Source organism: Dendrobium catenatum, unplaced genomic scaffold (assembly GCF_001605985.2).
Source record: "Dendrobium catenatum unplaced genomic scaffold, ASM160598v2 fragScaff_scaffold_459, whole genome shotgun sequence".
In the NCBI taxonomy this organism is placed as follows: domain Eukaryota; kingdom Viridiplantae; phylum Streptophyta; class Magnoliopsida; order Asparagales; family Orchidaceae; genus Dendrobium; species Dendrobium catenatum.
Window position 1 is genome coordinate 1,001,881 of NW_021318921.1, and position 26,195 is coordinate 1,028,075.

Here is a 26,195-nt window from a genome sequence, read left to right on the forward strand (position 1 = left end):
TCGTGGGCGCGTTCATAAAATATTTAGGTGAGTACGCATCGCATCTTTTTTTATAACACGTAGAAGGTAAATTCAGCATTAAATTATTATTTTCCCATCATCTATTTTTTATTCATTTCAGATTCAAAGCTAAAAATATATAGGTTTTTTTAGAGAGCATTTATTAAAATATATTTTGAGTTATTTAATACAGTATATTATTTATAATTCATTAAAAATGTATTTAATTGAATATGTATTGGAATTGAAAACTTTCAAAATTAAATACAACATCATTCAAATTTCAAATTTAGCGATGAACTAAGCAAGACCAGAGTCCATAAGTGATTCATACGGGTTAGAAGAAGCACAAATCATGTACTTGAAACTTAACAAGAAATTTCACAAGATTAACAAGAGGATCAAACGATATCTTGTTTATGAAACTTGAATCTGGTCATTGACATATTTCTATGAAATTCAAATTTAAAATTTATGCTACGATTGATCCACCATCACGATTTGATCATGTTCATAATAATATTGATCATCTTTCATGACAACTCAGGCTTCGTTTGTGACGGGTTTTTTACTGCTTCTTGAAGCAGCTATTTAGTATAAAATTTAATTATTTTATACTAAATAGCTGCTTCAAGAAGCAGTAAAAAAACCGTCTCATACGAAGACTCAATCTTAAGAGAACTAATCTATTAAAAGCATTTGACCAACTAAATCTAGGCTAGACCACTCAATCCAAAATATTGGTGTGAGGGACCTATCTTCTTTTTTATTAAATTTGTGTCTCTAAAATAAGGATAAACAATTACTGATCTATGCAAACATAGAAAAAACTAAATTAGCATGATAACCATTGAGAACCAACCCTTTGCTACCTTAATCACTTGATTGTCTGTAAAAACCTCATACCTCATGAAGACAATATATTTTTGGTGATTGTTATATTGAATTTCATCTCTTATAATAAAGTGGATTGGGAGTGCAAATATTTTTTGAAGAGCTTGTAGCTTTTAGCTACAAAGGTATAATTGTGCTTTTTCACTTTTCTTGATAAAAAACAAAGGTTGGTAAGGCAAAAGCAACTAAATTGATGTGTTTTCTTTTTTGTTTTTTTTCTCTCTTGCCTCTACTTTGAAGATATTCCCACCAAATTACAAAAATTCCATCACTTGAGTAAACCAACCTAAAGGCTCTCCCTCCTTGCGAGTTGCGGCCATCTTTCAGCATTTTTTGAACAACCTGAAGGCAATATATACTCTCCTTATAAATGTCATTCTATTCATACCACTATCTCAGATTCATATTACAACAACATCAGATTCAGTATTAAGTCCATCCTATTCTGATCTGCTCTGAATAAAGTAAGTTATTAAATTTATGCATTTGAATTCTTCTACATGCGCTTGAGAATATTTTCGGTGCATGTGAGAGTTTGTATGTGTTATGAAGCAGGTCGTGAGGGTTTGTTTACATGTTTGAAAAATCTAAAGTTTTCCTCTTGGGTCGCCATGGCGTCAGGTTTGGCAGCACTGAGCAACAGTGCTATCGGGTTTTTGGCAATTTAATTATGCACTTTGGAGTGCATTGGCATTGTGCATCTTATAGGATAGCACCGTGACCAACGTTGTGGAACTGTGCAACATTAAAGAGGGATTCTAGTGAGGGAAAAGAGGTTTTGCGTCGCTACAATTCATTTTTTTGCTTATGGATCTGTTCTGAAAGCTATTCGGCTCGAGGTAGGTGACAATTGATCTATCTTAGTTCTAAAAAATACGACAATTTATGGATTATTTCAATTAAATTTATATTTTTGTAACCAAAAAATTAGAATAACTTTACACCTATAAAAAATTCACTATATAACTTTCTATATGTTATACAGACATCAGATTTAGACTTTTAGGGATTTTCTGAAAATTTTTATGCCATGTATTTTTGAAAAGTGCGCTATTTTAATTGCCTAAAAAAATAATCTTGAACTCAAAAAATATTGTAGTAAAATTTAAGCCTTAAAATCGGGTTATAAAAAATCTCATACAATTTGGTAAAATTCTGAAATAGTATATTTATGCCATGTAAAGTTTTTGTTGCCATCTTATGAATTTCAAAATAAGCTTGTTTTTATTTTAATTACTGCAATGAAATGAATTATATGCATTATTGTTTAAGTATGAGAAATTATGAGAATATATGGTGGCAAAACTAGGAAGTTTATTAAACCCTTAATATATTTATAACTTTTTTTATAAATTTTTTATATTAATTGCAAAGTAAATCTATGGGTTTAATCATTTAAAAGTTTATTTTAAATACATTAACATTAACTGCGAAGTTTCTTAATGAAATTTCAATCATTACATCAAGAAAATATTCCAACCATTAACTGCGGAGTTTCTTAATGAATACATTTTTTTTTTCCAAACTAACCCTAAATTCAAAGACTTGAGGTTAAATTTATAAGAAAATATTCCAACCATTACACCAAGAGGTGCCTATATGTTTAAGAGTTTAGCTTCTTTTTATTTAAGAGTTTTCACATGATGCAGCTCATCTTGATATTTTGATCGGGATCTTTAGCAACAACAAGAGCTCTTGATTTTAAGTATTGTGTATGTTTTATGTGTATGATTTTATCTTAATTGATCTAAATATCCTTAAAAAAAATCTCTTGTGAAGGTGAGGACATTAAGGAGTAAAGTTCAAATAATTGAGACACTTGACAGTGAAAACTGGCTGGCAAGGTCATATGTAGAAATATTCTTGAAGAAATATAGTTGCTTAAGCCACAAAATTTTCCGTTTAAAGACTTATATTATAGTTGATGGAGCTGAGTCAGCTTACATTAGATTGTGAGAGCAAATACTTTATATTAATTTCATGCTAAACAAAAAAAGAATAATGGACACAAATATCTTATTTATGTTAGATTATTTATTTCATATAATTTACAAAAAAAATATATATATAATATAAAAATCTTAAGCTTTATTTTAAGCTGGAACGCGTTAAGGAAAAAAAAGTTTATCAACTGAAAAAATGGCATTTTAATGGGAAGAAAAAAAAAATTAGACGCCCACCGTGGGGCTCGAACCCACGACCACAAGGTTAAGAGCCTTGCGCTCTACCTACTGAGCTAGACGGGCTTTGTGATATCAATTTAGTATTATGTTTTTAAATATTAAATATAATGCTCAAGCATTATTTAAAATATAATAAATTTTAATGATTTTTTAAATATTCGAGCATAATTAAAATAGGATTGGAATAAGACATTATCGGAAAAAATTTATAAAATAGTTTAATTACATTTTCTAATATTTTTTTTTAATATTTGAATAAAATTTGAACATATTATGATTGTTGCGCTGGCTAGAATATATGCGGCGATAGCGTTTTAACTATATGTCTTAGCTTTGCACGGATATCCAGCTCACACATAGAGGACATAAGATTTTTTACGTGGAAAACCATTGAAAGGGGAAAAACTACAAGGCCTAGCCTAGTTTAAAATGATTTCACTAGAATATAAGTTGGTTACAATGGACTAATTGACCTCCGAGGGCGATCATATTACAAATAACAACTGTACGATAGAAGTCCGGGTGTCGGCTGATTAATTCGACTATAAGCTCGTCATATTTAAAAACCGTTTGGTAACTCAAACAGTGGTACAAAGCTTCCAACAACGCTTCGGATCCTTGATTTGGGCTCATTTCGGCTCGGATTGAGTCGAATTAATTTGGTGTCGTTGGGTTCGTATTTCCGAGATGCTCAATTTGACTGTAAGTTTGCTGAAATCAAAGTTCGGTTGATCCCGAATTTAATTTTTGAAGTTTCCGAATTGATTTTGCCTCGAGATTCGTGCCTGATCAAGATAATTTTTTGATGATATATCAATGATATTAAATAATAGAGTATAGTATCTAAGAATGCAAGAATAATAACTATGACAGTAAGATAAATATAATAGAGAATAAATTTTCATAAAAAGCTTTATATTAAATTAAAATAGGGCAATATTTTTTATGATAATATATTGAGTATAATTGTAGAAGCTATATCATTATAAAATTTGCTTTTAGAGATTTCATTTATGTCACTATAACACGGTTAAATCACTATAAAGAGCCTAAATTTGATAACATTAAAATGACTAAAAAATATATTCTTGAAAATCATCATTATTAAATCTATTTTCATCGCATCCCTAGCTTTATATCTGCCAATAGTGTACATCTGTTTGCAAAAGCATAAAAAAATCATACTAGTCAATCTCAACATAAATAGAGTGTAAAAATATAAAATTTAAAAATGTCTTAAACTTTTATCAAACATTGATAGAAATTTGATCAAGCTTACCAGAAATTATTTGATCAATATTTTAAGGATGCTCAAAACTTTTTGATTCAATGATTTAACTATCATCGAAATATATATTTGTGAGAGTTCTTCGTGGACGGCAGGAGAAGGAACGAAGCAGAGAGCAAGAAGAGGAACATGAAGATAGAACAGAGAATATGATAATCTTATTATGAAAAGTTGATTACAGGTGTATATATAGAAACTAATGAGTAAAATTGTAAATACAAAATGAACAGTTTAAGGGAACGAAAACCATATGCTTACAGCCTCCCGCAAATTAATCATTCGAGTTTCGAATGGTTAATTTTGATCGAAGGTGGTTAAATCGAGTGTAAGAAAACGGTTTTGTTAATATGTCAGCTATTTGATCTTGAGAGGAAATATGCTGAATATTTATGGCACCGGATGAAATGTGTTGACGAATAAAGTAATAGTTGATCTCGATGTGTTTCATCCGTGCGTGAAAAACGGGGTTCATGGCAATGACAATGGCTGAAATGTTGTCGCAATGAATGGTTTTAGGGGAAAGTTGTTCAAGTTGAAGTTTGACGGTTAGTCGACGGAGATAAATAACTTCATATGTTGTTGCAGATAAGGCCCTGTACTCAGCTTCGGTCGAGGACTTGGCTAGTGTTGCTTGTTTCTTAACAGACCAAGAGATAAGATTTGGTCCCATGAATGTGCAAAAATCGGATGTAGATTTCTGGTCGGAATGATCTGAGGCCCAGTCAGCGTTCGTATAAGTTCTGAGTTGCAGATCGCCAAGTGTGATCGGAAGTCCAAAATGCAGTGTGCCTTTGACATAGCGGAGTATGTGTTTGATGCTTTGGAAGTCTTGAATCGTAGGTTGTTGCATGTGTTGGCAGGCCCTGTTTGTGGCGAAGGCAATGTCGGGTCTGGTTATGGAGAGATATTGAAGAGAGTCAGCAAGACGACGGTATAAAGGTGGATCATGAAAGGGTTGGATGTTGACTGGTAGGTGTGTTGAAGTGGGAGCAATTGGAGTAGGAGATGCTTTGCATTGCTCAAAACCTGCTTCTTGAATGAGTTGACGGGCATAGTGCTCTTGAGTTAGAAATTAGCCATTAGTGGTTTGTAGAACCTGGATGCCTAAAAAGAGGGATATTTAGTCGAGCTATTTGAGTGCAAAATAAGAGTTTAAGTCTTGAAGAAGTGTCTTTATGCTAGAGGGCTCATTTCATGTGACAAGAGTATCATCTACGTAAATTAGTAGGTAAATGTGAATGTGAGATTTAGAGAAAATAAGGAGAGAAGGGTCGGAGCAACTGAACCCAAAACTGCGTAATTGTAAGAAGCTTGTGAATTTTTAGAACCATTACCGGGGCGCCTGTTTGAGACCGTAGAGTGATTTATGTAGTTTGCAAACGTGGTTTGGTTGATTTGGATCTTCAAATACGGGTTGTTGACACAAATAAATATCATCGGGCAGGTCACCGTGGAGGAAGGCGTTAGATACATCTAGCTGGAGCATTTGCCATTTTCGGTTGATGGCAAGAGTGAGAAGAGCATGAATGGTAGGCATCTTTGCTACAGGGCTTATAGTTTTGGTATAGTTTTCACCGAAGGATTGATCATAGCCAAGGGGGACAAGGCAAGCTTTGTGACGATCTACCTCGCCCGTGGGATGCACTTTGGTTTTGTAAGTCCATTTGCAACCAAGTATTTGTTTGTTCGTCAGGATGGGGACGAGGGACAAAGTATGTTGTTTCTGAAGTGCATCGAATTCGTCTTGTATGGAAGTCCGCCAGTGAGCATGCTTTGAGGCTTATTTGTAGGTGGAGGGTGTGTGATTGGGGTCAGTGCAGCTGAGGAGAGTGAATATATTCTTTGGTTTGAAGATGCCTAGTTTTGAGCGTGTTTGCATTTGATGAATAGGAGGATGCGGGTCATTTTTTAGTGGTCTGGCTGGGTTGTGATCTGGAGAAGGAGAAGGGGAATTGACAAGAGGTGTTGTGTTAGTGATGGTTGTGGAAGAATGTGATGAAGAGTGGTCAGTAGAAGTGTTATTAGGAAGAGTAGAGAGAGGAACCAGTAAGTGAGGGGACGAGTAGTGCTGAGTGATTGAGTTATTTGGGATGCCGAGCAAAGTAGAGTTGTGGTAAAGAAATATGTCTTCGTAGAACACAACATGTCGGGATATAAGAGTTTTGTGGGTGTCCAGGTTGTAGCATTTGTAGCCCTTGTGTTGAGGTGAGTAGCTGATGAACATACACAGCTAAGAGCGGGGATGTAGTTTGTTTGGGGTATAAGGTTGAAGCCAATGATAGCAAAGGCAGCCGAAGGTAAGAAGGTGTGAGTAATTTGGAAGTTTATTGTGAAGAGTGTGGTGAGGGGATTTAAGATCGAGAGATTTGGAGGGAAGTCGGTTTATAAGGTAGTTGGCTGTCGCTATGGCATCGACCTAGAATTGATTGGGGAGATTTGAGGCATGCAAGAGCGTTAATGTTAAGTCAAGAAGAAGCCTGTGTTTGCGTTCAGCAAGGCCGTTCTATTCAAGTGTGTGTGGCCAGCTCAAATGGTGTAAAATGCCATGATCATGAAGGTATGATTTGAAGGCAAGACTTGTGAATTCGCCGCCACCGTCAGATTTGAAATTTTTTGGAGTAGAATGAAATTGGGTTTGTATTAAGCTGCAAAACAATTTAAATTTTGTGAGAGTTTCATGCTTAGAAGTCATGAAGTATAACCAAGAAAATCTTGTAAAATCATCTATAAAGACTACATAGTAGCAAAATCCATTTAAAGAGGACATTGGAACTGGCCCCCATACATCCGAGTGGATGAGCTCGAATGGTGAGGAGGTTTCAGTGCTTTTTTTATTAAACGAATGTTTGTGGTTCTTGACCATATTACAAGAATTACAGAATAAAGACAATGAGAAGTTCTTGAAGTCGGGTATGTTGTGTGCTAAGTGATGTTGCAGCTGATTATTCGGGTGACCCAGGTGTGCATGCCAGGTGGAGGAGGAAGTTGTGCTAGTTTGAAGTGCTTGCGGGTTGATGTCCGATTCGACGTTGATCTAATAGAGGCCGTTAAGAAGACGTCCACGAAGCAGCGGACGATTGTCCTGAATGTCCTTAATGATAAAGCCATTAGAATCAAAGGTAATTGAGATCGAGTTATCGGTAGTTTGTTTTGATACAAATAACAGGTTATGAGTAAGAGAAGACACGTGGAGTAAATTGCAAAGATGTAGCTTACGAGGGGTGTCTGGTAGCGGAAGCAAACCTTGACTATAGTTATGAATAGGTAGAGAGGAGCCGTTGGCGACGGTGACAGATTCTTGGCCAGTGTAGTTGGATGGTTGTAGTATGTTCGTGCTGTCGGAGGTCAAGTGAGTGGTTGCACCTGAATCAAGAATCCACAGTTGCGGGGTGGGCGTTGTTGGCTGAGCGAGCATAGCTCGTGGTCTATTTGGAGTAGTTGGTGCATAATTTAAATTGCACATATGCCAACAATTAATAGTAATATGCCCAAGTTTGCCACAGATTTGGCAGGTGGGACGCGTCGTATTAGCCGTTGTAGTTGGTTGAGTTGAGTCGCCTGTGTCAGATTGTCGGTATTGAGCAGGCTTATTCTTGTTGAATTGTTTCTGGTAACGGTTGCGAGATTGATTTTGAGAAGTGGCGTAGAAAGCTGAGGCAGAGGAGATTGTGGATTGATCTTTATGAAGATCTTGATTTATGTGTATCTCCTCACTGCAGAGCAGTGAGTAGAGATTATCAAGATCGGCGGGGAGGGGGGAGGTGCGAATTGCAGTCTTGAAGGAGTTGTAAGTTGATGGTAGACCGTTTAGATAGTATAGAACGATATCTTCTGGATCAATCGTCGCACCGGAGGCAGCTATGTTATCCACGAGGTTCTTGATTTGGGAGAGGTATTGTTGCATCACGAGATTGTTCATTTGAACATGGTGTAACTCGTTCTTGAGTTGTATAACTCGAGAACGACTCGTGGATTACAGCCGACGTTTGAGAATGCTCCAGACTTTTTGAGCGATCATGGAGGTGATGACATAGGGTAGAAGAGCGAGAGATATTGTTGAGAAGAGGGCTGAGATGACATTGTTGTCAATAAGGCGCCACCGAGCGTGATCTTGAGAAGTTGTATCAGCCGGTGGGATGGTTTTGCCGGTGAGGTGATCGGCGTAGCCATTGGCGGAGAGATGTTGAAAAATTTGTATGTGCCAAATAGCATAATTCTCGGGTGTGAAGGAATGGGGAATGATGTTCTTGAGGTTTGAAATGATGAATTTGAGGCATACCTGTATTGCAAGATCAGTTGGTGTTCCGGCGAGAGTGGCGGAGGTGGGAGGGAGGGAAGAAGATGATTCTTGATCTCCCATTTCCGGCTCTTGATACCATGTGAGAGTTTTCCTTGGACGGCAGGAGAAGGAACGAAGCAGAGAGCAAGAAGAGGAACATGAAGATAGAACAGAGAATATGAAAATCTTATTATGAAAAGTTGATTACAGGTGTATATATAGAAACTAATGAGTAAAACTATAAATACAAAAGGAACCGTTTAAGGGAACGAAAACTGTATGCTTACAATATTATCTAAGTTTCTTTTAGTATTGTTTTCTTCTGATTCAAAAATACAAACAAACTCCAAAATATGTTTAATAATATGTCAATTATGTTCAATTATGGTTATAATAAGTTCTAATTAATATTGCTTATATTCAGAAATCTAATTTCTTTTTAGGTTTACGGTTCATATTGGAGATGGCACTTTAGTTTCATTGAGGACAACATTTTTATTATTTCTTAAAGTAAATTTTTAGTACAGCTATTTTGTTTTTTAACTAAAAATAACTTTAAGAAGCAATAAGAAAGCCGTCCCAAATGAAGCCTTTATCAATTGTATAATATCGCTCATTTTCAATGGCAATTATTAGCAAGCTAGAAACAAAAATAGAAACATTTCATTAATAAAATAAGATTAAATATTTGTAATTATATTGCAGGTGAAATTGATAAGTTATTTCTCAATTTCAATGAAATATCAGAAATAATTATTTATATAAAGCAATATTCTTACATCAAAATAAAGACAAATGCTTTCAGTTTCTTTTTTCCAAAAAAAATCAAAACACCAATAAATTTCGTATATTCCCCATAATTTTTAAGCGTCGGTGGTGGAAGTAAAGACAAGCGTTCAAAAATTAAGAACATGCCTAAAAGGAAGACCGACACTTGTCTGAAAGGGACATAACGTCTACCTTATTTAACACTAAGCATTGGGAATTTGGGAGAACCAATAGCATTATTGCATAGCTTCTTTAAAATTAAAAATATTAAAAAAAAGAAAACTTATTTTATTTATTGCATTAGTAAAAAAATTAGATATTATTTTTTAATAATATGATGGTATTAAATAAGAAACTATAGGTTTAATATATTAAAAAGGCTAATTAATGTGTATTATTTAAAAATGACAAGATTAAATTATAATTATAATTAAACTACATTTAAACAATTCATTTAAAAAAATAAAAATTCAAACAAGTTGTCCGCCACTAATGAGATCCAGTTTAAGGTGAATCCAAATTAATAATGATTATTTATGTAATAATCTAAATTATTGATTAACTAATATATATGAACTTAATTAAATGATAATTAATAAATTAATAATGATTATTTATGTAATAATCATTCATATTGATTAACTAATAAATCAATAATGATTATTTATGTTATGAACTTATATATTAATTTATTTATTAAAACTTTTTAAATTAAATGAATAAATGAAGTTAATAAATAAGTTAATTAAATATATAAATAAACTTAATGATTGAGATTCAACTTTTATAAATTAAATAGAAGGTTAGGATTGCATTTGGGTGGAATCTCAAACCACTTTTATATAGTAGTATTGATATTTGATCAATTCATCAACAATTTAATGTCTTCAAAAAGAAAATAAAATCATTTTAAATTATTTTTAAGATAAACTTTTATATTTTGAATACACATATATGTACCAAATCGTAAGGATAATTCTATTAATTTTAAGTATATTTGTGTCTGAAAATTTTTTTTTTTGCATAAACAAAAAAAAGGACATCCATAATAGTTTTGAAAATAAAACAACTAATTTGAAAATATTTATGGATATTTTTAGTGTTTCTAAGAAAAAATTGAAGATGATTAGATTTATTTTCTAGAAATACATAAATAATGTGATGTGTCACAATTTTAATAATTCTTTGTACAAAAATATTAAAAAAAGTGGCAAAAAAATATCCCAAACAAAGCCTAAAATGATTCAGAATTTTTGATATAAATTCTTTCCTTAAGTGACTTTGGCTGATATGCTTGCGACTTGCGAGGGCGCTATTTTTCTTAGTTTTCACAATTTTATAATTTTTTTATTTATGAAAATGACTTATTTTATCAATCACATTTACATATACCTTTGAATAAATTGGAGTTGTTGAACATACAATTATTATCGCGAGAAATATCTCCCATTAATATTTAGGAGATGTGGTTCTTATTGTTTGTTATGTTATTGGCTAAGTATGTCTATTCTACACTTCTAAACAAGAAATCATCTATCAATATTTTTAAGAGAATTTGCATCCATGCAATTCACAAAATTCTTATATATTTATATATCTAATAACTAAGACTTCATTTGGGACGATTTTTTTATTGCTTCTTAAAGAAACTCTCTTGTAAAAAATTAAATTTTGTATACTAGAAAGTTGTTTTGAGAAGCAGTAAGAAAGCATTCTCAAATGAAGCCTAAAACTTTATATTAATTTATATATCTTTTTAGTGACTATGGCTTCTTTTGGAATGACTTTCTTACTGCTTTTTTAAGCAATTTTTTAGTATAAAATGATGCTTTAAGAAGCAATAAGAAGCCGTTTCAAATGAGGTCTAAATCACAACAAAATATATGCATTAAAAAACATATTGCATTATATATTCATATTAATATTTTATGTACTTTAAAGTTTTGAGTGTTGTATACATATTTAAGTGTTATTTTTAATTTTTTATAAATACATAAATTTTTTATTATTTGTATGAAAATCCCTCATTATTTTTTCTAAGAAATAGATTTTTATATGTAATGATTTTCTAATTACATGAATCATTATTTGCCAGGAATGATCCCTACTCTTTGAAATGAAAATTGCAGTAATTTACTTTTTGCAGTTTAGTTTTTAGTATTTACAAATAAAGTACAGTTTTGTTTTATTTTATTTTATTGGAATTTGATCTCTTTATATGGATGAATTATTTTGTGCGGTCACCGATTGTTCGGATGCGAATCAGGATGCGTCGCATCACCCTATACACATCACCGATACACAGCAAAAAAGTGACGTTGCGTGTCCTGATTTACCTCCGAACGGGGCCTGGTCGGGATGTAAGTGAGCTAAGCTGGCTCGAGCTCGATCGACTCGTTTATGAGCTCACGAGTTGAGCTTATTGAGACACGAGCTTGAGCTTGAGCTCAAACTCGAGCTTGTTTGTTAAACGAGCTCGAGTTTGAACTTTATGAGGCTCGGCTCACGAGTTTGCGAGCCGGCTCGAAATTATTAAATTTTTTTTATAAGAGTTAATAATAAACCTGCTACAATTTCACAATCTCCCCAAATTAATTTTTGGAGGACTGCTCGCATTGGAAGACGAACTGACCGCGCCGGACGGGTGAGTGGTGACTCGACGAGCGACTCAAACTCATTCTCTATAGAACGAGTCGAGTTCGAGCTTGTTTTTTGAGCTCGACTCGAGTTCGAGCTCGAGCTCGAGCTCGATATATGAAAGCTCAATTCGAACACGTACTAATTCAAACTCGACTCAACTAATTTGCACCCTAGAGCCCGTGAACACATAATAATTTCTCCTTTACATACGGGAATAAAGTTCTAACATGTTTCTGTACGACCCAGTAAAATTAAGCGGTGCCGCACATAATATTATTATGTTTGCCTTTGCTGGCTGTTTTGTGTACATTATAAAAGCTAATATGCGACAGTTCCCTCATTTTCGAGCCATAATAATTACAATATCATTATCTCAATGTTTTTTCTTAATTAGGATAAAATAATAAATTTAACTTAAAGTTATAGTAGAAGAAAATAAATACAAATTTTTTTGTTAATTAATTATTTTTTAAATTTTTTTTAGCAGATTCATTAATATATTTGTATATATTATGCCTCCAACTTATAATTTTGAGAAAATGAAGATACTCACGAAAAAAAAAAAAAAAAACTTGATTGCTTCATATTCGTTGGTTTGTGCTTAGATTAATGAGGTCCTTTGACATTATATTCAATACTAATCTCAATATAAATATAAAGAATATGAAGGCAGGGGTTAAATCAGGAGGAGCCTAGGATAGACAACTGTCTACTTTGAAATTTTATTTTTTCTCATAAGAATAAATATTTTAACTATTTTGTCCAACTTCAAAAATTATTATTATTTAAATTCTCAGAATGAAGGTGATTTACATACATATCACTTTATTTCATGCTATTTACATGTCTATCACTCAAAACTTTAATATTACATTCTTATCACTCATATAAAATTTTAATATCAAATATATCTGATACATCATCGAAAATTGCTTTGATTGTGCACGAATCTAGAGGCATATTCAAGTAGGAAACTTTCAAAATTAAATTCGGGATCATATGAATTCTAATTTCAACAAACTTGTGGTCAAACTGAACATCTTAAAGAGACGAACCTAACAACACCAAAATCGATCCAACCCAAGCCCTAATGGGTCCAAATCAAGAGCTCGGACCACATTTGAAAAAGTCAAAGCATTATTTGAATGACAATATAATATCTAAATATAGCATGCTTATAATCAAATAGCGGCTCAGTGAGACGAATCCAACGAGCACAAGATCGTTGAATTCTGACATCGTTAAGGCACTTAAATAGTTGAAAACTCTCTATGATCGGGGGAATCAATACAGGCAATCCGATGGAGCACTCTGAACTTGCCCCGAATCTTCTCTATATTTAAGAGGTGTGCCACTCATGAAAATCTATAAATAGACCCCCACTCTCTACATCAGGGGGACCTTGGGATAGAGATTTGAGAGAGCTCTGAAACTTCAAGAGCTCCAGCACCACTACCCCGCCGCCGGTCGCCGATCGTCGACCGCCACCGGACTTTAGCCTGACCGTCGTCTGACCATTGCCTGGCTGTCGACGGCTGCCAGACTTCCACCAGGATGCCAATCGCCCGACCAATCATCGTCGCCAGACTTCAGCCCGACTGCCCGGACGTCAACCGCGGCAGTACTTCCACCCGACCGCCGATGGCCGTCGGACTTCAGCCTATAGTTGTCAGACTACCACCCAGCCTCCAACTGTCGTCGGACATCAGCCCGACCGTTGTTAGACCTCCACCTGGCCGTAGACCGCCGTCGAACTTCCATCCGTCCGCTGACCGCCGCAGAACTTCAGCTCGACCACTGTCGAACCACCACCCAGCCGCTGACTACAACCGTACTTCAGCTTGACCACAGTCGGACCACCACCTGGACGCTGACTGCCACTAAACTTCCACCCGGCTGCCGACGAAAGCCAGACTTTTGCCAGACCACCACTTAACGCTAGAGTTCTGTCGGACTACCACCCGACACTGGAGTTTTGTTGGGCCACCACTTGAAGCCGGAGTTCTTCCAGACAGCCACCTGACGCAAGAGTTCTGCCGAACCATCGTCTAAAGCCGGGCTTCCGTCGGACCATCGCTTGGTGCTGGACTTTCGTTCGACTTCTGCGGGACCACCGCCTCACGTTGGAGTTCTACCGGACCATCGCCCGACGCTGGAGTTCCGCTAGACCACCGACTGAGGCCCGAACTTTTGTCGGACCACCGATAGAATCAGAGTTCTACCAGACCACCGAATAATGACCGGACTTCCACTGGACCACTGCCTTATGACTACGGTCTGTTTATCCCTTGTCTGCTACCGACTTTGATCATTTTGACCTCTGTTGCCTGCTACGGTCATTCCGACCAACATCACAAGATATCGGTCTTTCTGTCCCCTGTCTCCTGCTGACTACGATCCTTCTGACCTCTATCTCCTATTATGATCCTTTCAACCTCCATTGCCAGATATTATGACCCCTATTTTCTACCGACTATGATCTTTCTGATCTCTGTCGCATACTACGGTCATTCTAACCTTCATTGCAAGACAACGATCTTTCTGACCCTGTCTCATACCAACTACGATCTTTCCGACCTCCGTCACCTACTACTGTCCTTCTGACCTCCATCACTAGACAAGGGTCTTTTCAACCACTATCTCATGATGATTACGGTCCTCCCGAACTACCTCACCAGATAATGGTATTTTTTAGCATTGTCTCCCACCGACTATGCTCCTTCCGACCTCCCTCGCTAGGCAACGATCTTTCTAACCACTATCTCCTGCCGACTACGGTCCTTCTGACCTCCCTCATCAGACAATAGTCCTTCGTACCACAGTCACCAGACTACGATCTTTCCGACCATCGTCACTCACCAACGATGGTTCTGCCAACTAAATGAATATTTCAATACTAATTCTTCCAATTCCCACCATGTAATTTGATGTACATTTGCTACATCCGGCCACCCAAGGCTTTCCCCCCAAGGAAGGGCCTCATTTGTAATTGACTGCAAATAATAGTGGATTCATTCAAACTGAGCTAGACCCCATGATTTTTTCCCATTTTAAGGGATTTTCACGTAAAAACTATGGTGTTCTCTTATGAACGCAACACCTCCTCTTTTATATGATTGTGTGCTGGATCTTCATACAAAGCTAAGACATTAAATTTTATATCTTTAACAATATCATTCATATATTTCATTCTTACTACCAATATCACCATATAAACTTTAATATTTCATTCCATGCACCAATATTTATTCTATGGGTGGTAGACATATAATATTAAAGTTTTAAACATTAAATATGTAAATAACACTAAAATAAAATAATATGTATGTAGATCCCCTTTTTTACATACATAAGATTCTATATTTTCCAATCATATTTTGTTACCCTCAAAAGAAAGGCTGATTCCCTTTTATGAAGTATATCTTGACATCATTTACATCAGGATCGGATATTTTTATGTATTTTTTTAATTTTTTTTTTAGATCTAAACCTCGGATTAAGATGGGCTATGTCCGGGACTATTCAGTCTCACGAGTGGTCCACCGGATTAAGGCACATGAAGGAAGACGATGTTGGAAGAAAAGAGAGCTAGCCTTTGCATTCTTTTACTGTTTTACACAAAAAGAAATTGACAAATTAATATATACTATTTAATATTAGAAATATATTACATTGATTTTATGGCTACTGGTTAAGAAGTAATTAATGATAGATTTAACAGAACTATTAATTTTTGTGTTAAATTATATATTAAGTTATTAACGTAAAGTTATTTTTTTTTTTATAAATGATATATCATAAAAAATCATATTTAAGAGAAAAACTTCCCTTGATCAAATTATTGTTATACAAATTCCAAAAGGATCAGCGTCATAATTTAGACTTGTTTAGGATTTTTTTTTTTCTTTCTAAAACAATTTTTTTAGTGCTTTCTAAAATAATTTTTTTATAATCAGAATAGCTAAATTGTTTTCTTTATAATAACATAATAATTAATTTTATAAAATGTTATAGCCCTCCCAAATAAATTCTAAATCTCTATATAAATGCTTTGTATTCAAACTCAATATAAAAAAGTTCAAAACTCTTTAATTTCACTTACGTTTTATAGTTATGATACTTGCAAGTTGCAACCAAATTAATAAAGTATTAATAATAAGTTTTCATTAAATTTATTCCTAAATGTATAGCATAACTGCATAAGTGCATAATGTCATGTTTAACCAATGTTTTTAAGAAATTAACCAACTTTTATAATTCAACGAAATTGCAATTACAATTGTTATAATGTCCTTAATTTTGATATGTTGATTTTACCAAAAATTTCATTTAAATTTGCAAATATTTTTTGTGGCTGAATTTCCTCCTACTTTATTTTGTAATTTGAGGTCCATTTGAGATAGTTATAATTTTTTTGTAAAGGTGATTATAAATTGATTAATAGGAAATAAAGTTTTTTTGATAAATGCTATAAAAAATTGCTTCCTGAGTCTTTACATAAAAATTTCTTCAAATCAATGAAAAAATAATAGCAAAATAAAAATTGTAATTGCAGTCTGAAAAATAAAGCAGCAAGAAAACTGTCCCAATTGCGTGTGCATCAAATACATATATCAATAGGTTTTATTTTAAAAACTTTTTTATTATTAGGCATATATACCCTAAATAAATAATGAAATAGTTTGAACTTTGAAGTAAATAACAATAAGAACTATAAATAATTTAAAATAAAAACAAAGTTCAATTACGAGGCATCTATACTTTTAATATTTTTTAAAAAAATTATTATTATTATTTCAATAAAATTTAATATTTTAATAATGAACTTCAGACACATGATAACGATTAGGGGAAATATCTACTTTCTTTTTTTTAACAATATCACCAATCAATAACAATTAAAAATATAACATACATAATAATAAAAATAATCAAATAGTCAGAAAAATAATGTTCAACACTCCTAAGACACGAGCAATTCATCCAATGAAAGAAATGTATATTATATTATCAACAAAATGTTAAAAAACATTTGCTCTCACTCATCTGAACATCTAAATTTTTTAGTACAAATTTTTTAATTTTAGTACTAAAAAATTGTTTTAAGAAGTAGTAAGAACGTCGTCCCAAATGAAGCTTTAGGTTTCGTTTGGGATAACTTTTTTACTGCTTTCTAGCACAAAAATATTTTGAACTATAAATTTTTATATTAAAAAACTATTGTAGAAAATAGTGAAAAAGATTCCTTTAATAAAATCTTAATTGAAGCAAGATTTTATAAGCCCTTCGTTTGATCTCATATCAAATTTCTTCAAACAATTGCTCTCATTTTTAAGCGTACAATCAAATTCATGAAAAAGATTTATATTCGATCTCATAATGTTAGGAGTTTTCTCAACGAGTGATCGATTATTTTTGCTATTAATTTCAGAGAATATTGTATTTATAGAATATTGAATGCTCATAATATTCTTAGCTCACTCTATATGTAATTAGAGATAAATTTAAAATATTAGTTGTGTATCTTTTGTTTTATTAAAAATTGAAGAAACAACTTGGAAAAACTAAAAAGCATTAATTTTACGTATTGTGATTGCTTATGTGAGAAACATATGTCTGTGATGTGCCATTCAGTAAAATTGTACGTCTGATTATGATTATGTCGGTTAAATTGAAAAGTTTTGATTTTTCCATAACTTTTAACAATGCTTCTAAAAGGTTATGCTCAAATTAGTATATATAGCTAAATTGTAACTCCACATTTATTTACATATTTATATATTGAGTTATTTTTTTGGGGAAAATTAAGGGCAAAGCCCAATTTTCATTGACTGAGGAAAACTAATTACATGTTTAAGATTGAAGAAAATAAAAAATAAAATTGTGGAACATAACCACTAAAAGAGGCTAAAAAAGAGCTCATCAATAAGGTGCAAAAAAGGTTACACATGTCAAATTGGAATTAAATTAAAGAGAAAGAAGCAGGCCAAAAGCATAACAAAAGATCATCCGAATAAACAACAAGGCTAAAAAAGCAAGGGATTGCATCTATCAAGCCCAAAATTGTTCCCCGGTTGCTGGAATTGCCATCAATAAATAGTTGCATAGATCCTCCATCATGGGAAACAAAGAATGCAATCCATTCATCATGGTCCCCCTAGTCGTAAGGCTCAAGTCCATGACTTAACCACGCATGCAACAAGAGTATACCAACAGAGCAGGCGAACGAGACCAAATGATCCAAAAAAGCCAAGCAGCCCACCCGAAGAATAGAATCCCAAAACTACAACATAAGCATAAATTCATACCATTTTTCAATATGGATAGTTTAAGACTAACAACCTTTTTAATGTTAACAAGAACAGTAGCATGGCTCTTAAAACACTTCACAAATTTCCTTTCATTCCTCTCCCTCCAAATGAAATAGACAGCAGTGCCTAGAGCAAAAAAATAGGGAAAAAGAATCTACAAAGATGTATTTTGCCAAGGCTCTCAAACTCCAATGAGAAAGATTTGAGAAGCAAAAGAATAAAAAGGGTAAATATGGTAAAAGGTAGGGCAAGTCTCATAGGCCTAGTCTTGGGAAGAATCAATGCGCTTTCTATTTAGAGACTAGTCATTGGAAGAAATATTGTTCAATATTGAAGGAAAAGAGAAAGAGAATTTTCACTGAGGCAAAGACAAACCTTAGTGTGGAAGAGTGGTATGAATGTTCTGATGTATCACTATTTGTTATTTATTAGAGCTTTGTTTATAGATGATTTATACTAGATTTTGGATACTGGTGCTACTTATCATACTTTTCCCATAAGAGAGCAATTTTGTACCTACAAGGAGCTGATAGTGGTGTAGTGACCATTGGAAATGATCAGCTAGTCATACTATTGGTGTGGGGAGCATCTTCATCAGAATATATAATGGTATTGTGAGAGAGCTGGCTGTAGTAAGACATGTTCCAGATATCAAGAAGATTTTTTTATCTATTAAGGCCTTAGATACTAAGGAATTCAATGTATCCATTGAGGCAGGAGCGCTAATTTTTTAAGGTTATTCGTCAGCATAACATTTACTATCTTCACGGAGGTTGAAATTCCTAATCACTATAATGAAGTAGTAGACAATTAGATGGTAATATATGGAAGAGGATTATTGATGAAGAGATGGATGCAAATGGGTGTAAGCTTCCCCCAAGAAGAAAAGCTATTGGGTAAAAATGGGTGTACGCAAAGAAAAAATGATCTCATGGAGCTGATGTGCGGCATAAGGCTAGGTTGGTGGCAAAAGATTTTATGTAACAAGAAGGGATTGATTGTGATGAGATGTTCTTCCCCAATGATTAAAAATCTCTTTATCTGTGTTCTCTTAGCACTTGTTGCACACTATGGTCTAATTCTGGAGTAGCTCGATGTGAAAACTGCATTCTTACATAGGTAATCGCAAGAAGAGATCCACATGTTATAGCCACATGGATTTAGAACTTTAAAAGACTTGGTTTACAGATTAGACAAGTCTTTATATGGGTTGAAGAAATCACCACGACAGTAGTACAAGACCCATCAATGATTGTCTACTTATTTTGAAGTACTACACTTGGCTTGATCCTTGTGAGAGGGGGATACATAGGCAACCAACCTACTGCAGTCATTATGATATTGGAGCCTAATTTATCATCTTCTGCTTTCTTAAGTGAAAGATGAGATGAAGATTGTTGATTTAAAAATTTTTCCAAATCTAAATAAGCTTGGATTAGGAAAGCATTTAGTGTCTAATTAATGAATTAATTAGGAGATCTTATTTGGTCTTTGATTTGATCCAATTATGGCATTGATTTGATTTTTAATAGTGTGACATTAATTATATTTTTCTTAATTATTTTGTCTCAAATCTATAAATTAAGGGTTTGATGGCTGTTGTATATGAGAGCTAGAGATAGCCAATTATGCATTTATTTTCTCCAATATAGTGAAATCATCCTCCCCTCCCTGCAGATGTAGGCAATTCTTCATTGAATCGCGTAAATCGCCATGTTCTTTGTGTTGACTGTGCTTTGATTCTAATTTTGTTTCCGCTGTTTGCACAACAATATCATCTCTCCATGCACCCCCTACTCATGCTCTTGCACATTACCAACGCCGCATTCGTACTTGCTTCCTCATCATCAATGCTTGTGGAAGAGTAGCTTATGACCACAACCACACACGGCAATCTCATCAACAATCTCCCATTCAATGAGAACCACAAGTCTAAGATCTATCATCTCCATCATTAATATATGTATATGCCCTAATTGATTTATTTTATAGTACATCAAATGCTAAAAGACAATTTAAATATTCAAGTAATCCAAATACTTGCTAAGAAATAACCCCTAAATAGAAATAGAAATGCTATATTAAAAAAAAAAACATACAAATCTATACCATATAATTGATTAGGCAAATTAATATAAGATTGAAATGAGAGAGAGAGAGAGAGAGAGAGAGAGAGAATAACACTACTCGATTCGAAATGCAAACACTTCAATCATCATTCAAATACGTAGGAATTTCAAAGCAGGTCATGTGATTGCACATTCGCACATTTATAAAGCATTTATTTGTGGTGTACATTGGACAATGACGTTGCTTGCTCTTAATCAAACAAAGCTCTGCTTGCTCGTTTAGACAAAAATTGTAATATAATAAAATATAAACCACTTTTTCTTCAGAGCATTTTTAGGATAAAACATAATGATACAACATAGATAAAATATAATATTCTTCTTTACAAAAACACTTTTTCATTAGACTATTTTTGTAATTTATTAAGTAACACAGCTATATTTATGTATAATTTTTTAATAGATTAGTGTTATTTCAAAAATAATCATATATTCATTTACATTAACATCAATTATCTTCTACTAATCACCTTCTTAATTTTTCTTTAATTTTCTTCTATGAATTACACAAACATTCATATTAATAAGATATTTTATGAAATTTTATTCAGGAAATGACAAAAAAAATGGTTCACAAATGAGTAATTAGTTATATAATCTTTTTTTAAGCTAATTAAATGTAAATTCACACACATCATATTTACAAATTTTGAACTCAAAATTTTTTGATTAATAGTTAAAACACTCAACTAACAAATTAAAATGAGCTGAAGCTCTATAATCATTTTTCCGATATATATATATATATTATAAATGTTAAAAAGATTTAGATAAGATTTTTTATAATTATCATATTCTAACGGATGTAATTCTAAGGAATTATTTTTTATCATAAAATTTTGAAAAATAAAAAAAAGTAGACAAGTAGATATTTAAGAGTAATTAAAAAATAAAATTATGAAAATAATTATCTCAAATAGATATATAATGTCCTGAATTTTACAGTCTTTTCTTAACCGGATAATTTTGTGTTAATTTGACAATAGTGCATTGATATAATTGCTTAATGATAATTAGTTGCTGAGTAAAATGCAAGGAAATTATCAACTAATTTTTTCATAATATCGAATAAGAAATATAAGAACTCTTGAAATATATATATATAAAAAAATCATCATCAACCAAAATAATAATAATAAAAATAAACTTTATGATAGTTAAAAATATTGCAAAGGAAATTGTTGAGAATATTATGAGAAAATTGAATTTACTTTGAGAATAAAATCATATAAATATTTAACATATAATAATAATATCAAAATAAATCAAATAGCTTCAAAGTCCAACATCACGATGCAATTTTTGTTCTCATATTTGTAATTTATTGAACATTATTTACAAATATATATTAACAGTAATAATAATTTATCTGCAACTGTTCTGAACCACAATTCCGTCCAGCTAATTCTTCAGCCTTTTCGGCGGCGGTCAACAGCACATCAGTTTCACTGCGGCTGCTCTTTATCGTCTCCATCTCAATTTCCACCCTATCAATATTCCCATACTCCGTCTGGATCTATAACTCCAATAGTATACACCACAACTCTCTCTCTCTCTCTCTCTCTCTCTCTCTCTCTCTAAATGATTAAGTGCAGATGCTGTCTAGAGGCTAATCAAGATGAACCACATTATCAATATACTGTATACCATCACTATGTATCGCTGTGTATCGGCTAATGCAGCGTATCCTGATTGATCTCTAGACCGACACGAAATAATTTCTCCTCTCTCTCAGTGGAAATTATTACATGCAGATGCCATCTGGAAGCTAATCAAGATGCGTCAAGACATCAATAAACTTTATACCTTCACTGTGTACTGTTATGTATTGAATAAAGTGATGTGTTATGATTGACCTCCGGACCGACAGGAAGTTATTTCTCTCTTTCTCCTCTCTCTCTCTTCCCCCTCTTATAAAGCTACATTTCCACTCATCTTCTTCAAAATCCAATCTTTTGCCAGATCTACCTCTCCAAAAATGTCAAATTTCCCCTTCTCCCCGTCGGCATCCACTGCAGCGCTCCTTCTCCTCTTCTTCCTCTCCATCTCCATGCCGACCCCCATTTCTTCCAACAATCTTACTACTAGACGAAACCTGCATTCCTTCAACAGTAAAGAAGATCTCGACGACTCTCCCATTCCGAAATCGATATCCCCTACTAAGAAGAAACCCGTCTTAGATTTCCCAGAACCAAAGAACAAAACCAAATCCTTCAAGCCCAAAGCAACAAATTCCACTTCTTCCTCCTCATCCAAGATCAGCATAATTCTCTCAGTCGACACCACCACTCCCACCAAATCCAAGCTTAACAAAACCGTCACCATTTCCCCTGCCGTCACCAAGAACAAGCCCAATAAAATCTCCATCGCCGGCGAACTCAGCGCCATCTCCATTAGCAAGTTCAAGCTCAATAAAACCAGCAGCGCCGCGAAGAAGAACGTCACTAAATCCAATCTCAACAAAATCGCCCTCCTCAAATCCAATTCCACCAAAACACAGCAATTTAAATCTCTAAATCCTACCCCCAAAATCCAGAAAAAGCTCGATGCCAAAGATCCGCCCCCTTCTAAACCCCAATCCAATACCAAATTGAAGCCACTGGCTTCCCCGGAGAACTGGCTCGACGATGCCGACAGCACTGGCGCCGGCGAAGACGGAGATGACTTGATCTCCGACTTCCGCGATCTCCCCTCTCGCCTCCACTCCACCCTCTTCCCCGACCTCGAGAAGCTCTCGACCACTTCGAAGCTCTACCTCTCCAAAACGCACCGCGAGATCGCCGCCGGCGTAAAACCATTTGTCGGAAACAAATACGCCCCTTCGATCGCCTCCGCCACGTCCTCGGCCCTCCTCCTCCTTCCCCTGCTTTTAGTCACCGCCCTCTTCCGTCACCTCCTCCGCACCGGCAGCTCCGCCTCCCTCCACCGCGCCCTTCTGTTCGTCCAGGCTTACCTCGCCATCTACTTCGCCACGCTCTCGCTCACCGCCGTCATGACGGGACTCGAGCCTCTCCGGTTTTTCTACGCCGCATCCCCGGCAGCTTACGCGTGGACACAGGCGGTTCAGACGTTTGGCTACGTGGTGTACCTCGTCGCGCAGCTAATCGCACTGGTAGTCGCGTTCTCCGCCGGCGAGGAGGAGCACAAGACGGGGAAAATGGTGGGCCTGGCTCAGATGCTACTGGGTTTATCAGTGGGAATGCATTATTATATTACGGTGTTTCACCGCGCCGTGACCGGAGAAGCGCCGCGGGCAAACTGGAAGGTACACGGGATTTACGCAGCCTGCTTCATCGTGATATGCGGATTGGGCCGGGCCGAGCGCCGCAAGAAGGCCTATTTGCACGGCGTCGGTGGGGATGATAGTAAGAAAAGCTAAGGTTGAGGTGTTTTCTGTGATTTCAATTCTCACAGGGGGTCCTTTGGATAATTCGTTAAATTTCTTATAGCTGTCCTGGTTGGGAGAATCCCCTTGGATCTAGCATAGGGTATTTATTTATTTAACTATTTGTATTGGAGAGAGTGATAAATTATGAATGTAATTCCAAAATAAATTCTAAATGTTTGAATAAAGAGTAGAATAATAGAGAGCAATGTGGAACATAAATAATATATATTTTATGGAGACACCACATCAAATATTTATCTGATTATGTGGGGTGCTACATGAATCATTTTTCTTTATTGTGTTATGTTAAGAGTCAAATTCTTATTTAAATTTAATAAAGAAATGTCATTTTTAATATTTTCAAGCTAAATTTTTTAAAATTTATCGTTACCTTTTTAAACATAAGCCAATTCGAATACATCAACTCTCTTAACCAGGTCATCAGAAGGCTGCCCTTTTATGTGACGAAACAATCAAAGGCGACTATCTAATCTTATCTTCCACTAAAGCTACTCCAACCTTTTCACGTATATATTTATTTCGTATCTTGTCTCTAAGAGTAAAGTCACTCATCCATCGAGCATCCTCATCTCTGTAACACTTAAATTAATATTTTGCTTCTCTTTTAATGGTCAACATTATGCACCATAAAGCATTGCATGTCTCACCACCATCTTATAGAATTTTCCCTTAACTTTGAGGGGAACTTTTCTATCACACAACATGCCCAATGCATTCCTCTACTTCAACTATTCAACTTGAATTCTATTAATAATATCCCAATTTGTTTCACTATCTAAACAATAGACCCAATATATATATATATATATATATATTCGATTTTACATATACTCAAGTGAAACCTTTATATTCTAAGGTTGACCGGCCTCCATATTTCAAGTTTATCTTCAATCGCCTCATTCATCTTATCAACAAGAAGAATATCATCAGCAAAAAGCATACACTAGGATACAAACCTCTTACAAATGTCAAGTGTGAACATCTATGACTAGAGCAAAAAGATATGGTCCTAAGGTTGATCTCAAATGTAATCCAACTGAAATATGAAAATACTTGGTTGTCTTGTGTTTGAGCATAATTAACAACTCGTGCACATATCCTTAATGGCTTGAATATAAGCATTATAAACCCCTTTTTTTCTAGAACTCTCCATGGCATTTCTCACGGAACATTATTATATGCTTTCTCTAAATCAATAAATATCATATATAGATCCACCTTATTCTCTCTATACTTCTCAAAAAAACATCTCAATAAATGTATATCTTCCATAGTAGACCTACTTGGCATGAATCCAAAATAATTTTAAGAAACATTAGTATCATGTGGTAATCTATGCTCCATAACTATCCCATAGTTTTGAAGTACAACACAAAATAAATTATGAATGTAGTCCCAAAATAAATTTTAAATGCTTGAATAGAAAGTGGAATAATAAAGAGTGAGGCAGAGAAGTTGTGGATATGATGTTGTCATAAATAAGATATATTTATGGCTGAAAACACCTAAATTTTTAATCAAATTATCAATAAAATTTTGACGTTTTTTAACTCTATTGTTTATGAAATATTTTAATTTTCGCTGATTTTGATTTTTTTAGCCCGGCTTTAATGTTTATAAGCAATGGTGTTTGATTGGATGAATTACGATTATTTCTGTAGAACTTAGTTTGGGTTAGCTGTTTGTTGCTTCAATTATTTCAGTTTTCAATTAAAATAATGGTTGGTATTGCTACTTTAAATTTGAATTTTTGGTTAGTGACTAAATTAAAATCATCATATAAATGCTTATTAATTTTAAAGTTCTTACCTTAAATTTTCTTTTTCTCATAAGTTTGCTTTGTGTTTGGTTGAAATATTCAAGTAAAATCATTTCATGATAAGTTAAAACCTTGAATACTAGCTACAAGATAAGAGGCAATTTACCTTTTTTCTATTTCTGATTAGATGTGTTAGCTTTGTTGAGATAACTTTTGTAGTAGGATTCTTCTCTTAATATGATATAGAAAAAAAATGACTTTATATAACTTATAATTCACCTATTTGACTATATCCTTGAAAGTATGGTAAACATATATCACATCAAACTATATCTTGCTTGAAGACTACTAAGCATGGTTAAGGTAAATCTAAGGATTAAGACTACTTATGATCTACTTAGGGTAAAATAGATAACAAAGCCCACTCGATCAATTGAAATTTTGTGGATTGGGGTAGTATGCCCATGAATTTTAAGGCCAAACTAAAGATCAGATGACGATAACTCTTAAGGGTACATAAGGGAAGATAAAGACT

General features: G+C 34.1%; 1 protein-coding gene and 1 non-coding gene across 2 annotated transcripts; one reads left to right on the plus strand and one right to left on the minus strand.

Moving 5' to 3' along the window:
• Positions 1 to 3,067: 3,067 nt before the first annotated feature.
• TRNAK-CUU lies at positions 3,068 to 3,140 on the minus strand. Its single transcript has one exon. It is a non-coding gene; the product is annotated as a tRNA-Lys (tRNA).
• A 19,255-nt stretch (positions 3,141 to 22,395) lies between these two features.
• Positions 22,396 to 24,127, plus strand: LOC110112570. The gene has a single exon (XM_020844836.2). The coding sequence runs from the start codon at positions 22,471 to 22,473 to the stop codon at positions 23,869 to 23,871; it is 1,401 nt and encodes a 466-aa protein (XP_020700495.1). The 5' UTR covers positions 22,396 to 22,470; the 3' UTR covers positions 23,872 to 24,127.
• The last annotated feature ends 2,068 nt before the right edge of the window (positions 24,128 to 26,195 follow it).

Excerpts from the sequence above, each read along its gene's own strand:
- LOC110112570 (XM_020844836.2), top strand. The coding sequence starts at position 22,471 with ATGTCAAATTTCCCCTTCTCCCCGTCGGCATCCACTGCAGCGCTCCTT.